This window comes from Phyllostomus hastatus, unplaced genomic scaffold, assembly GCF_019186645.2.
Source record: "Phyllostomus hastatus isolate PE091 unplaced genomic scaffold, TTU_PhHast_1.1 phas_scaffold_345, whole genome shotgun sequence".
Classification (NCBI taxonomy): domain Eukaryota; kingdom Metazoa; phylum Chordata; class Mammalia; order Chiroptera; family Phyllostomidae; genus Phyllostomus; species Phyllostomus hastatus.
The window spans coordinates 32,120,994-32,136,304 of NW_025334024.1; the positions used below are offsets into that span (position 1 = coordinate 32,120,994).

The 15,311-nt window shown below is 58.1% G+C and overlaps 1 protein-coding gene across 1 annotated transcript in view; it reads right to left on the reverse strand.

Annotated features, from left to right (window-relative positions):
• FANCA (FA complementation group A) overlaps nucleotides 1-3,630 on the reverse strand; it is a 33,708-nt gene extending 30,078 nt beyond the window's left edge. The window contains exons 1-6 of the mRNA XM_045818575.1: nucleotides 3,525-3,630; nucleotides 3,007-3,116; nucleotides 2,767-2,851; nucleotides 2,069-2,211; nucleotides 1,856-1,951; nucleotides 828-901 (exon numbers count right to left, since the gene is read on the reverse strand). Of these exons, the coding sequence (XP_045674531.1) occupies nucleotides 828-901; nucleotides 1,856-1,951; nucleotides 2,069-2,211; nucleotides 2,767-2,851; nucleotides 3,007-3,116; nucleotides 3,525-3,603 (587 nt within the window). The 5' untranslated portion in view covers nucleotides 3,604-3,630. The remainder of the gene's footprint in view (nucleotides 1-827; nucleotides 902-1,855; nucleotides 1,952-2,068; nucleotides 2,212-2,766; nucleotides 2,852-3,006; nucleotides 3,117-3,524) is intronic.
• Nucleotides 3,631-15,311: the final 11,681 nt, after the last annotated feature.

The following is a 15,311-nucleotide window of genomic DNA, read 5'->3' on the forward strand; positions in this document are numbered from 1 at the left end:
GCACGAGTCTCTCTCCTGCAACCTCACATCCACAGGCACCTGGGGCCGTCAGTCCCTGAGACTTTTAGGGAGAAAGAATGAACCGGATTGGCTCCCTTCTTTCCACGCTGCTGGCTCAGCACAAGCCGTCTCCCGTTTGTTTGCTCAGTCACCTGCCTCCTGCGACCCACCTCTTGCTAGTACAGCTTCTCCCACACCCTCCCATCTTCACAGGCTGTGCTTCTCTTGTAAAACCCCCTTTCTCAGCCTCAGTGGGATTCTGCGAGGGGCAGACGTCCTTACACACTTTCTATAAACCACATTTACCTGAACACCTTTTTAGTTTTTAAAAACACATTATCACATGATACATCTTACCAAAAAAAAAAAAAACCCCATCGCCAAGTGTGTGCATAAGACTTCAGTTACAAAAAACATTCTCTTTAAGTAATAAAATACAGTAGACCCTTAGACAACCTTTGACTCCCCCAAAATGTAACGCAGTCATCGTCCCTCAGTGTCTGTGGGTGACTGGTTCCAGCACTCGCCACCAGTGCTCAAGTCCGCATGGAAACCGGCACAGAACGCCTGTGGCCAGCTCTCTGCACCCGCAGGTTCCCAGCTGCAGACCGAAGACTGTTTCTGAGCCTCTCGGTAGAACCCACAGATGCAAAACCGATGGATACAGAAGGCCAACTGCACTTACTGGAGGGGAAAAAACCCCACATTGTTCAAAGATCGGCTGTGATAGCTTCTCCAGGCGATTTTGGCTTTGATATGTAAGTCCCACAGGACAAGATCATGAACTCTAAGTCATGTAACACAGGGAAACGTCCTATCATCACTACCTTTCCAGCAGCTCTTGCAGAGTCACGACGTTCTGTTTGTGGAGACACCACACAGCTTCCAGCAGCAAAGAATCCTGGAGAGAGTGGCAGTATTGAGTCCTTCAGGACGCATTCCCTACAGAACGCTCAGCCTATGGTCTTCATCACCAAACTCTGTTGAAAACCCAAGAGCAGGGCCCTGGCTGGTATGGCTCAATGGATTGAGCGCGGGCCTGCGAACCAAAGGGTCACAGGTTCAATTCCCACCCAGGACACAGGTCCCTAGTAAGGGGTGTGAGAGAGGCAACCACACATTGATGTTTCTCTCCCTCTCTTTCTCCTTCCCTTCCACTCTCTCTAAAAATAAATTTTAAAAAAAGAAAAAAAGAAAACCAAGTGCAGTAAGAGCAGGGCCTGAAATGTGCCTCATCCGCTAAGGTTTTAACCTCACGAAGCCTGCGGACACACCCGCAGCCAGCTGTCCCTCCTCCCGCCGGACCCCACCACATGTCCTGCAGGCTCCGATAGTACCTGCCCAGTTGCTGGCTTCCACCACTTCCAGACCTTCCTCCACCACGGCCAACACAAGACTCCAAATCACAAAGGAACACGCTAGTGTCTTTTTGGGCTCCTGCAAGGCTCCTCACAGCATCCAGGACACAGTTCCCTCTTTGACACGGCACAGCCCTTTGTGACCAGGCCCCGTCTCCTGTCCTCTCCCAGCATGGACACACACGGTCCCCTCGGTCACCCTGCTCCAGTGGCTCCTGCCCCAAGGGACTGAGCTCCTCCGCCACTCGTGTCCCTCCAGCCCCAGCCAGGTGGACAGCCCCCACTCCTGCTGCACCCTGTGCACATGCACACGCGGTGCCACGTGCTTCCTTCCTGCCCACGGGCACCTGTCCAGCACGTCCCCACTCAGGGGCTGCTGGGGTGCTTGGTGGGAAGGCTTTCTTCTCAAAGAAACGCGGGGGTCCTGGTGGCTCCCCCCAGACAACAGGACCCTGACTGGAAGAGCCCCGGAGTCGGAGTTGCACCCTCAGGCTTACCTGTGCTTTCCACAGTTCTTGACAGAAGGAGAGACGCGAGAACATGCCGTGCTCCAACAGGTGCCCAGTGATCTCCAACAAGGAAGACAGTTTCTTCTGAAAAGAGAAGTCTTTTGTAAAAATGGGCAACCATCTGGAACAATGTTAAAGAAATGTCCCACTCTCCCCAACGGCTCAGAAGAACAGCATGGTCTCAGCGTCGTGCAGCCTTACTCTCTGCTCCAGGTCCAGCAGCACCCGGCGGGAGGGCTCAGCGTGCGCCCTGCAGACCTGCACGATGCCGGAGGCCACCGTCTGGCTCGCCAGGACTGCCACTGGAACCCCCAGCCTCGAGGCCTGGTCCCGCAAAGCGGAGCCTAAAGACAACACAAAGCACGGAGACACACTGCAACACCGGAAACAGAAGGCCTGCAGTCTCCAATGCCTTCGTTCCCACTGCAGCCCCACAGACCGCAACCTTCGGGGGAAGGAACTGATGCCCGGAAGACCATCTGGGACAGAAGCAGCTATCAGAGTGCCTGCAGCCCACAGCTGCACACGCACACGTGTGCTTGGCAGGACACAGACAGGGCTGGCAGCTGCATTCTGATGGGGAACTTCATCACCCTGGCCGGCGCTCAGGTGGCTAGAGCAGCATCCAGGTTCAATTGCGGGTTCGATTGCGGGTTCAATCCCGGGTCCGGGCACATACAAGAGTCAACCAGTTAATGCATAAATAGATAGAACAACAAATTGATGTCTCTCAAAAAAACCAGTTAAAAAAGTTTTTAAGTTTTACTAACTTTTTCAAAGAAGCACAGTAAGTTGAGAACTACAGTAGCCTCCGTTTGTAAATTCCTGTTTTTCTGTAATCACTTCGGCGTCAAAGACCAGATTGGACGACAGGAGCGGGGCCTGGGGCTGTGACTCACCGATCAGGGTGCGGGGGTCTCCGCGGTCCGATCCCAGGTCTGGCCAGGCGCTGGGGCGCAGCTTCGCGGGCAGCGGGCCTCCCACCTGGAAGCGGCAGGGACCAGGCAGCGCGAGGCAGCTCCACCTCCAGAGGGTGAGCTCACCCCGATGGCTCCTCACCCGTCATCACGGAGCGGGAGCCCCCCACCCTCCGGCCCCGCAGGGACGCAGCCGTCCGCCGCACGGGCCGGGCCCCTTACCTCCAGCAGAAGCTGGTCCAGATTCAGGTGGCGCCTCAGGAGCTGCACGGCGGCCGCCCGGATCTGCTGTCCCCGCTCAGCGCCGGGTTTCTGCCTCCTGGCCCTGCCCACTGGGGGCCGGGTCGGACGAAGGGAGCACCAGTCAGGGAGGGACCCAGCAGCGGGCCCCGGCGACACCGCCCCCCGCCGGAGCCTGATCCCCGGCCCACGAGACTGAGCAGCCGACGCCCACCGAGGGCCACGGCCAGACGTGGAACCAAGGCCACAGGCCGCTGCCACCCGCGCTCCCGGGCCGTGCGGGAGACCGCACCCCTTCGCAGGGCTGCCTTTCCCAACCCCACGTCTGACACAGGGCGACCCGGGGAGGGGCCACAGTTCGGGGTGCAGGGTCAGGGGTCGGAACCCGAGCGGGCTCAAAGCAGCCAGAGCGGGGGAGGACCCTGGCCTCCCCGGCTCGGGAGGCTCGGACGGGAAGGGGCCCGGGGAGGGGCCCAGTGCGGGCCCTCGCACCCACGTACCCAGCAGCTCGGCCCACGTCCTCCTGCGGCCCAGGGGCCCGGGGTCTACGGCTCTGTCCCGCGCGCTGGAGCCAGACATGCTGTGAGCACTGCACTCTGTGGCTGCTCCCCGCGTCCGGCCCGCGCTGCCTTCCCATTGGCTGGAGGCCCGCGCTGCCTTCCCATTGGCTGGAGGTCCGCGCTGCCGTGCCATTGGCTGGAGGTCCGCGCTGCCGTGCCATTGGCTGGCCGCTGCCCGACCACACCCCCGCCGGGGCGAGACCCAGTACAGCAGCCATCTTGGTGGTGGCAGGAGGGAGGGAAAGAACAGCCACCTGGGCGGGGTGGAGCTGGCCTTGGAGTTGGTTAGCGGGGCGGATTCAAAACAGCATCACCTGCAAGAAAACTGCGGCAGGCATCACGCATTATTCCTGCCGACAGTGACGCGCAGCTGATCCTGAAGAAGCAACCGGCCAAACCCAAATCTAGAAAGTCGCCAAAAACCGTGGGCAACGTCCTTCAGACCATAAGTGTGAACGGGGAAATCAGCCCGCGGGCGCTGCCCGGTACAACCTGCAAGGACAGACCCGGTCTGTGTCCCCTCCGCCCGAGACAGTAGCTCGTGAGGCGGCCAGTGACACGAAGGAACTAGACGCTTAATGTCCCTTGACTTGACGTTTCGGTGACCACATGGTTCTGACTCCCGAATGATGATAGCACAGTGCCGGCCTCCAGCCGCAAACACAGGGCGCAGAGCTGCCCGGTGAGAGGCCCTCTCCCGGCGGGGAGCCCGGCCGAAGGCTTCAGTGGCGGGTGTCCTTCCCGTGTACGTGTGCGGAGCTGGAGCTCACCCGTGTTTCTGATTGTGTAGTATCCCAACTCTACAAATGCAGTTTGTATTTAATATTTGTATATGCTTATGTTTCATTTTCTGGATGTTGTATTATGGTTTTACATCTTAAAAAGCTTCAGCTGGAGGGTGGGGGAGACTGCCTGTACCGGGCTAGCCAATTCTTAGCGACAGCAAAGGACTGGGGAGCATGCGTGTGATCTGCCGACCCAGGGGTCTGGAGCCAGACCTGCTCCATTTGGGCCCCAGACCGACGAGGTGGCAGTGCGCTTGCTCAGTCACCACTGGGCCTGGTGCCAGACATCCTGGAAGGAGCGGGTCCTGGCAGTGGCCCCTGCCCAGCCTTGCCTTTCCCGTGGAAACCCCACCAAAGTCAATGACCGTAGCCTTCCCCTCATTCCTGTCCCCCACCTCCTGGCCACCCTGGCACTGCCCTCTGAGGCCCTAAGACTCACGAATGCAATAAACTTTGCTCTCCTGAGCCTCTTCTGTATCTCCTCTTGGGACCATCAAAGTATTCCAGACATTTTCTTAAAAGGCAAAGTGAGGGCAGCTCATCATTAGAAGAGCTGAGGCCACCAAGCCCAGCTTACACCCCGCCTGGGGCTGGGGAGCAGCAGCAGACTGAGGGCCATGGGGCTTCACCGACCAACCAACCGCTGGGCAAGGGGCAGACTGCCTGGCCCCCCAGGCCCTGGGGCTGAGGATAAGCTGCAGGAAGCCTGTCAGGTAAGGACACAGGCTTCCTCATCACTGCAAACAGAAAGAGCTCTTTTAACAGGTTGTACCATGTACCACTTTTACACATGCATGAGAGGACAAGCCGGTGGGGGCCGTGTGGAAGGCGTCCTGAGTCCCCTGGCCCTTCTGAGGGGCGAATTAGAAGCACAATCCCGTTTCCTGAGTAGGAGAAGCACCTGTTCTTCCCACCTACATGAGTCTGTCTCCTGTGCTTCCTTCTAATTTTCACACAGGACACCACGTCTGACCCTTCTGGTCACCAAATATGTGGCGGTTTTACCCATGACAAGCAGTGCTGACACCAGCTGGGTGTCCTGCAGTTCAGCTCAGTTCTGCCGCCATCTTTGTGGAGACAGATCCCTCCCCCAGACGGCCCCCACTTCAGTACCAATACTAAGTTATAGGCCCCAGGATTATCTGCAACCTCTTCCCAATTTGGCAACAAATTGGGGAGTCTCTGAACCCCCTCCTCGGGTTCACTTAATGTGCTAGAGCAGCGCACAGAATTCAAGGAAACATTTACTAATTTTTTAAAGAATGTGCCAAGGATACAGGCTGAGGTCTGGGAGGGTCCGGCGCACTGGAGCCTTTGTCTCCATAGAGCTGGGATGGATGTGTTTTCCGATCCGGGAGCTCCCCGCAGCCCCGTAAGTCTGGGATTTTATGGAGGCTTCTTCACGTGGGCATGATCTGTCATCAACTCCGATTCCAGCCCCCGATGTCTGCCCTGTCCTGGAGGGTGGGGGTGAGGCGGAGACCAACATGTATCTCCACTATCTCACAGGGTCGAAAGAGTCAAATCACCTGTCCACTCAGTCTCAGCATCCAGGTATTCCTCTGGCCTCTACCGATTCCACCCCTCATCTCTTCCTGACCCTTCTGCCCTGCACAAGATGGCCCTTATTTCATGACACCCTGTACATGGAAATGGGCAAGAACCAGGAAAGAACAGAAAGAATTTTTCCTTGGCATTGTCTGAGGTGCCAGGAAATACTAGGGATAAGGGGGAGTCTCGTACAGACTCTGACTCCCATACCCTGCAGTTGGAAAGTGACTAAAAGCCTTTCATAACTCGAAAATCCATAAAAGCCTCGGGGATGCTCTTCAAAGCCCCGGGGGCAGAAGAGGCCATTACTCCCCATGCACCCCCCCCATGCACCCCCTCCCCCAGCGGCTCTGAGCACTCAGGGTCTTCCCTCCTCAATGGTTATCCTGTGCCTGGCACATGTGCCCCTTCTCTGCCCCTCTGGACCATTCGCCCACCCCCGGGCTGTGCCGACCCAGCACAACGTACAGCACAGGCTGCACCCAGCACAACCACGCTGTGGTTTGTGGCTGAGAAACACAGGGCCAGGGGCAGGGCGTGGACACGAGTCAGAACCCCTGAAGCCCACATGAGGATCCCCTCAGCACCTCGCACGCTCTGCGGTGACCAGGAAACCACAGCGAACAGACAGGCAGCAGCTCTCCAGGCAGCCCCGAGGGCCCGCCCCGTGAGGGGTCCTGTCCATCAGCTCTGCCCTCCCCGCTCCCACTCTGGCTGTCGGTGGGCCGTGCCTCCGGCGGAGAACCTCGCCCAGAGCGGCCTGTTTTCAGCGCCTTTCAGGTTATTTGAGGGGGGAGACTATTAAGTTTTAGAGAACACTGTTTCCACTGGGCCGTGAGTCACTCCGAGAAAAGCTTTTCTCTCTTCACTTCTTCAAGCTGCCGACTGGGACCGAGCCCTGATTACTTTAATTACTTTAATTAGCAATCAAATCAGACTTGCGTTCTCCTGAAGCTTGCCAAATTCCAGAGCGTAGACACAAATCTCCCCAGCCCAGTGGAGTTATAAAAGAGCTTCATAAAACCCGCCAGCACCCGTCCAGCTCGGAGGATTGCTGTACTCAGACACCCAGAGGCACAGACCCGAGAGCCACCCACCAGCCGCCCCGCTCCTCCGCCGGCTCCACGCACGCTGGGGACCACACCCCCGCAGCTGGGCGGGCAGGCCCGTGCATGGCGCCAGTGCCCACGTTTGGTCTGCTGTGAGAACACCAGCATTTGGAGTTTCTACCCTTAGAGGCTGCATTGCAGGAAGAGGCAGCCAAAGGTGCTTGGTGCTGCGGGGTGACCGCCTCCTCAGGAAGTGAGGCCGCTAGAGTTGGAGGAGGGCAGAATGCCGGAGACCCTCTCCCGCAAGCCCCCAGACTGCTCAGGAGGAAAACACGACAAAGAAAACCTTCCAGCCTCGGTGTCTCCAGTTGTAAAACCAGCCTGACAAATGACGGCAGGTTTCCCGGGGACTTGTGCGTGAAAGTCTAGAGCACTGGGTCCCCAGTCAAGAGTGACCTTTAGTGTTTCATCTGGGACCCAGGGCTGGCTGAGAGCCACCGAGGCGACACGACAGTGAGGGGACGCCCCCTTCCACCTAAACGCTCCTCCCCCAAGGGCAACGTCTGGACAGCCCACCGTCTGGCATCAGCAAACTCCTGTGCCCCCAGAACCCCTCCCCAGAAGGGCCTCTGAGGAATGCTGGGGCTGCCCCATTCCTGCAGCAGCCTGTGAAACAGAGGTGGCAGGCGTGGGACGTGGCAGGGAGTGGCGCGGGCAGGAGCGGGGACTCTGTGCTGCCGTCCTTGTGTGGTGACCGCCACGAATCTCAATGAGACAAAGCCACGAAGCCACACCACGAAGCTCAGCGTGTGTGGGCACGTGCACACACATGCACACAATTCACTTAACCCCACTGCCCTCTGCTCTTCCCAGCAGAGTCGCCCATCAATGGCAGCTGCCAACGGAGGAGCAGGGACACGAAAGTCCTGATGCCCCCGTCCCCTGCTGTGCAGACAGATGCTGGGAGGCTGCCCGTGGGAGGGGGCAGCGAGCTCGGGAATGGCTTGAAGGGCCCCCCAGCAAAGCTGGGTCGAGTCAGGGGTGAGGCGGGAGAGGAGAGTCGTCCTTCTCTCCCCCTTTCTGTGCCATCACAGCCACTGTCTTGAGAGGGACAAGGAGGCCCAGCTGGACTTTGAGCTCTCAGAGAAAGCAGAGTCAGTTGCTGCCGGGAGGTGGGACCACAGTGGCAGGTAGCCAAGGAATGGTTTCACATTTCAGAGAGAATTTAGTCAGAAAGACCCAGAATAAGGAAGGGAGCTGATTCAGCAGCAGAAACAATCAAAACACCAAAGACTGTCCTGGCCGCATGGCTCAGGTGGTTAGAGCATCGTCCGGACATGGCAAGGTTGCAGGTTCAATCCCAGGTCAGGGCACAGACAAGCATCAACCAATGATGCAAAAATAACATTGGAACAACAAATCGATGTTTCTATCTCTCTTGCTCCAAAAAAGTTTTTAAAAAATCAATAGAAAAAAATTAAAACACCGAATACTGCCTCAGGCCTGTGTGAGGAGAGAGCCTGGCCTGGTTACCAAAAGTGCCCCCCTCCCACCGAGTCAGGAAGGTGGGGCCCTTCCGAGCACAAAAGCTGCCCCCCCACCATGACAAGACCACCCTGACTCACTTCAGCACAGGAGGGAGGCGTGAGACCTTTGTTCCCAGCATGGGAAGGACTTTCTCCCCCATCACCGAAGTAGGAACACATGCTGAATGACGACTAAAATTAAAGGTGCAGAGAAGCACTGATCGGCCCAAAATCACACCCACAAACAACTTCCATTGATAGTTTACTGTGCATATTTTCAGGCTTTCTCCTTGGCAATTTTTTAAACTGCCGCATTAAAATCGTGTTTTTCATCTACAATGATTCATGGGAATCTCTGGAAATGGAGCAATCCCATTCTCCTGAAGCCTTTTTAATTGCCTCACGGAGCCCCCCCGCCCCCTGAGATGCTCCCGCGGTGGAACCAGCCTGTTGCTGAGCGTGAGTCACCCCTCCCGCTCCCCTTGGGAATCCAGACTCCTCTAAAACGTGCCAGCTTTGAGACTGCAGACTTGTCTTTATTGCCTTAGGATGAATCACAAGTCATGGGATTGCTGGGTCAAGACCACACACACATTAATATTTGCTCTTTAATTTTTTACAACTTTATTTATTTAAGAGAGAGGGGAAGGGAGGGAGAAAGAGAGGGGGAAAACACTGATGTGTGGGTGCCTCTCGTGTGCCCCTGAATGGGGACCTGGCCCGCAACCCAGGCCTGTGCCCTGACTGGCAATCCAACTGGCGACCTTTTGGTTTGCAGGCTGGCACTCAACCCACTGAGCCACACCAGCCAGGGCCACTCTCTAATGTTTTGGCCACACGGGACCTTTACTAGTGAGCATACAGACGTGCAGGTTGAGAAGTGCTGTGTCCCAGCCCAACCCTGTTTTCACGGCCAAGGTCGTGGGTCCCAGGGGGCAGACCCCCTCATGAAGTCCTGATTCCAGAATATTAAAAACACGTGTGTCGGAGGACTTACGGGTCAAGTTCTGATGAGAGAAATGATTGTGTTGCCCCATCAAGGAAACGCTTTATAACCGGCCTTCCTGTCTCTTCCCCCTTTCTCTTCCTTTGCACTGAGTGCGGTGTGACTGCCACAGCTCAGTGAGTGGCCTCGGTGCCCACGGAGGTGCGGCGGCTCTGCCCCACCCGCCGCAGGGCTGAGTGGTGGCCGCAGAAAGGCGCGTCCGCATCCTAACCCAGACCTCTGCGGCGACTTCACCTGCAAACAGGGGCTTTGCAGATGAAATCAAGTTCGGACCCGGAGTCTTGAGATGCGATCACACCCTGGATGATCTGGGTGGGCCCTGATCCAGTGAATGACAAGAGTCATCAGAGGCGAAAAGAAGGTGACACGGGAGGGAAGGCTGGTGTGATACGGCGCCAGCCCAGGATACCTGGAGCCCCACAGTGTGCAAGGGGCAGGTGCGTCCCTCCCGCCGGAGCCTCTGCAGGAAGCGCGGTCCTGCCTTACACACACCACTGGAAACTTGATTTCAGACTCTGGTCTCCAGAAGTACAAGAAAACAAATTTCCGCTGACTTGAGCCACCAAATAGTGTCATTGGAGGCAGTGGACTCTCTGGGAGAGTTGAAGAGCATGGGGCCACCACTGTCCGGGCCCTGGGGACGCACCAGCGAGAAAAGCTGCCCAAGTCCCTGCAGATGGTGTCAGGGCTCACTGCCTAGTGGGAGGAAATGGACAGTGAGTTATAACAGTGTGGTTAGTGCACTGAGAAAAGTAAAGAAGGTCTGGTTATTAAGACGGGGGGCAGGAGGAAAGGCGGGCGTCCATGTGGACCTTGTAGGCATTGTGAAGACCTCGGCTCCGGTGTCCAGGGAGCTGGGCCCCTGGAGTGTGCTGCCCGCATTATGCAGCGTGTTGGGAAGAGACTCCAGGAGGCAGGGTCAGGGCCTGGAGGCCAGTCAGATGGACTCTGGTGATTATCAGGGAAAAGACAGGGGTGGGGGCGGGAAGCTCAGCCCAGAGGGGTGTCATGCACGGGGAGAGACATAGCCTAGTGGTCTGTTCGTACGTTGAAGGTTGACCAGCCAGGTGAGAGAGAACCCAGGGTTTCTGAGCCTGAGCCAGTGGAAGGGTGGTGTCAGCCCTGAGGGACCTGCCGGGAAGGGGCTGCAGAGACGGAAGCTGGGGAAGACCAGGGCCAGAACCTGAATGTGTCAAATTCCAGATGGAGCTGCCAGTGGGCCGGCCAGGGGGGGCAGTGGGTTCCAGGAGCCACACCCCGGGCTCACACACTCACCCCTCCCAGAGCTTGCTGTCACGGTCCATCACCACAATCCCTACTGTGCTGCTCCCAAGGAAGAGGAAGCGAGGGTGCCCAGCGGTGAGAATCACCAAACATGTCACCGTGATGTGCCCAGGTGACCCTATGCTGGGTGACCCTATTTTGGGGAAACAGGCTGGAGCTCAGGGTCCCCTACCACCGGGGGGGTGGGGGCAGGATCAAACCCCTGAGTCTACAGCCTTGCTGTATCAGGACGATGCTCCAAAGAACTGAGTTACCTGGTCAGGGCCAAATCAACGCACTCTTAAAAGACAAGGCAAGTGACAGGACCAGCCCCAGGTGTGTCCCAGATGGTGGAACGGCCATGGTTAATATGCTGACGTCTCCAGTAGAAAAGGCCCCAGACAGACAGAGGAGAAGCATGAGACACAAGAGTACGGCGGCAGAGGTGAAGAAAGCCTTCATCGTGGGCTGAGCAAAACAGGGGTTACCCAAACTGAGAACAAAGAGGAAGTTAAAAAAAGCATCAAGGAGCGCTGGGATCGAGTGGATGGGCACAGCCTGTACACAGGGCCGTTGGACCCAGCGAGTCTGTGTCTTAGAATCCATGCTGCCCACCTGCAGAGGGCCGACATCCACGCTTCTCCCCCAGGGCCCAAGGTGCTCGGGACAGCAGCCACTGAGCCAACAAGACCCTGTCCTCGGGGGCTGCGTCGACGTGGCCACCAGCAGGACACAGAAGCTGCACAGACTCACGCTGATGCCAAGACCCCACCAGCTGAGGAGTGAGGAGCAGAGCACAGGACAGGGTGGACGGGGTGCCCGCTCTGTGCAACAAGGGGACGAGTGACTTTGCAGTGAGTGCACCACGTGACAGGGACTGCCTGGGGCCAGTGTGCGAACCTCCAACCTCGTCAAATCAGCCAACGTGGATTGGTTGTTATTTCTACAACTTTACAAGAGGCGTCAGCTGTGCTGTGAACTGGCTTCACTGCAGGCTGGGGGGGGGGGGACTGGGAGCGGTCCTTATAGCTGGTGGGTAAGCAACGCACCTGGGAAGTGCCCCACCCCGCTCTCCCTGCTGAAAACAGAAAAAACACACTCAGACTTTGTAAACGACCTCCAGTGTCTTCGATGGGACGCCAACGGGTCCTCCAGCGTTTCCTGGACTCCCGATCAGGGACTCCAGGGCGAGCAGCTAACTCCCCTAAGCCCCCCTCTTCCGGGCCTGCCCCACACAGGACAGCCCACATCCGGGGTTTCCTCTGGTGGCCCTGGGGCCCCGGAGCCCAGCGCTGAGCTCTGGAAGCCCAGTCCTGCCTCACCTTCCCCGCCAGCCTAGAGGCCTGCCTGCAGTGAGCGGCGTCCCGGGGCCCTTCCCTGGGAGCTGCTCTGGGCTGAGCATGCCCTGGGAGCTCCCTCGGGCATGGCCTGGCTCTGGGAGCACCCTTGGGATTCACAGCCTTTATCGTTCTCCCAAAATAAACCTAAAGCACAAAACCCTGGCCTCTCACGTTTCAGCTTTTCCTCTGGACCCCCGAGCCCGGCCTGCCTGCAAGGAGCCAGACAAAGGAGGCATTCAGGGGCCTCTGCGTCCTGGCACCAGGAGCCTGGCTGCTTGCTGCGCACGGGTCCCCTGGGGGAAGCCGACCTGTTTTTCCCTCCAAAGTGGAACCAGTGAGGGGACCAGAGCCTGGCACTGCCGCCGCCACAGCCGGGCAGACTGCCTGCAGCCAGCGGGATCCACGGCCTCTCATCTCAAGCTGTCTTTGACCTTGCACCCAATCACTCACGTACGTGACTCACTGTGACCTTTGTCTCAATGAACACGGTGTCCTCCCTGCACTCCCCCCACCCCCAGTCCTGGAGCCCTGCACCTGCCCACCCCACCCCTGGAATTATGCAAGTTTGGTGCTCCTGGGGACCCAGCTGGAACTTACCCCCTCCGCCTCCAGGAGCCTGCAGTTAGGGTCCTCTCCCTCCCATGTCCGCAAAGAAGCTCAGAGGTCTGGTCCCTGGACCGTTTCCACCCCTGGCCAAGGGCAGCCAGGAACTGCTTGCCGCCCCCATTGCATTGCCAAGGTGAGGACCCGTCGCAGCTCCCTCCAAACCCCCCAGAGAACGGGAGAAACAACCAGTGGGGTCCCTTCCACACCAGCACCTGTTGGGACCCTCACCCGCCTGTAGGGAAGGTGCTCGGTGCTCTGTTCCCCTAAGAGCAGGGTGGGGGAGGGTGCCGGTTGGTCTGTCCAACCGGCCTGACACACCCGCGTCCGGTGCTCAGCAAGTGCGTGGGCCGGACGGCCTGCAGCCCAGGACTAGCACCTGGGAGCTGACGTGCGCCTCGATGAAGCGGCCCCCACACTCTGTGCACTAGATGCCCCTATTCTGTCCCCGAGCACGGCCCTAACATGAGGGGTGACATCCGCCCCTGGGGCTTCCTCCTGTGCTGGGAGTGGAGCACAAAGAACATGTCTTCAGGAGCAGGTGCAGGGAGAAATGACCTTGGTCCACGGCTTTCCAAGCCGAGTTAATGATTGACCGCGACCAATTCTACCAGGCCTTTTGTAATGGCCGGAAGGACACGGCTTATTCCTAAAACCCAAGTGGCAAGTTCAGACTATGGAGGAACCAGCATACCTCCGATTCCGATCACAATCCTGAGGCAAATGGCGAGATGTTTTAACCCTACTGCCACTTTCAGCACGGACAACCCCCGCCCCCACCAGGCGCCTGCGCTGTGCTCCCCTTTCGGTGCAGCCCAGACGACCGACTGTCCACGAGGGTGAGCATCTCACGGCAGAGCCCTCAGCCTGACGAATAGAAAGTGTGGGCGCTGCTTGGGGCCTGGCCGAGGGAAGGAAATAATTGTCCTGACTTGACTGGTGACTAATGGGTGGAACTTGTCCCTGTCCCCAGGGCTCCCACCAACCAGCCCGGACCCGGGAGCCCCCAGTGGTCAGAGGCAGCCCACCCGGGTGTCTCCTCCAGTGGCGTCCAGGCTACAGAGTTGGAGTCCCCTTCTCTGCCACGACCACCCTCTGGAGACCTTGTTGGACTTACTCCTCACCTTTCAGGGCCATTTCTAGGTCTCGTGTGGTACTTTTTTGGGGAGGGATACGTGGTAAGTGACCTGGGAGGAAAAGATACATTTCTAGGGGTGTCTGGAGAGGTGACTGGCGCTTCTGCTTCCTCACTTTGGTCACGGCTGGAGGGGCAAAACTTCAGATGCCAGGAGATAAGTGAAACCTAATGTTTGAAAACTGAAATGATCGGCTCTGACTAGTGTGCTCAGTGGACTGAGCATGGCTTCGAGCTGAAGGGTCGCTGGTTCGATTCCCCATCAAGGCACATGCTTGGGTTGTGGGCCGGGTCCCCAGTGGGGGCCATGTGAGAGGCAACCACACACTGATGTTTCTCTCCCTCTCCTTTCTCCCTCCCTCCCCCCCTCTAAAAATAAATAAATAAAATATTTAAAAATATTTAAAAGAACTTGTATGATCAATGCCAGATCATACCTGGTATTACACCCTTACACAGGTGACCGCCAGGGCCACTGGGTCAGCAGGTGTGGGCTGCCACGAGGCCCTGAACAAGGTGCCTGCTCATCAAGTGAGACCCTAAAACCACGTGGTCAGGGGGTTTGAGGCCCTTCGAAGGCAGGGAGGTGCTGCTTCTTCTGCCTGTGTTTGGTTTCGCCACGGGAACCCGGGTCTGAAGGGAAGGTGCCTTTTGCTCTCACCCAACCAGCTTCCGATCAGGGCAACTGCCGCCTTCTGTGTTCACTCACTGCCCTGCGGCAGGGGTGCCCGGCCCAAGGTGCTCCGGACACCCCGGAGGGCAGGGCTGGCCGGCCTTCGCTAGTGTCGTGCCCTCCACCAAAGGCGTTGCCGGTGGAGGTCGTCCTTCCCGCGGAGTCTGACGCCGCGTGGGCTCGTCAGGAGCGAGCTCACGGGGCGGGGGCAGGACCGTGCCCCACGGGACACACACCTGGCTCTGTGGTGGGGGCGGGGGCACGTTCCTGAAACCGCCAGCGCTCTAAGGCAGACCTCACAGCGAGTGTCTCCCTCCTGTCTGCCGACAACCGTGTGTGAGTGTGTGTGTGTGTGTGTGTGTGTGTGAGTGTGAGTGTGTGTGAGTGTGAGAGATTGGGCAGGAGAGTCACCTGAGCCGCAGCTGCTTTGCACCATCTACCCAGCACGCGCCGCACACGCCCCGCGCGCCCATCGCCGAGGTGCCGACACTGTCGTTTTCGCTGCATGAGCCGGGAGAGCTGAAAGTTTCCCAGCGCCCGAATATGGAGCCTCTGAACACAGTCTGTCTTTGTCAAACTCCTTTTCGTTTGAAGACTGACACCCAGAGGACCCCAGGCGACAGCCTTTTTCCCACGTCTCCTTAAAATGGGGTGAAATCACCACATCACCGAGGCGCTCAGAGTCTCAGAGAACTCCAGAGCCCTGGGCTCCCCCCAGCCGGGGAGACACCTCCAGGAACCTGCACGTGGTGCGCTGCCGAGGGAGCCCAGGCTGGGCCCGATGGGCCCTTATTCT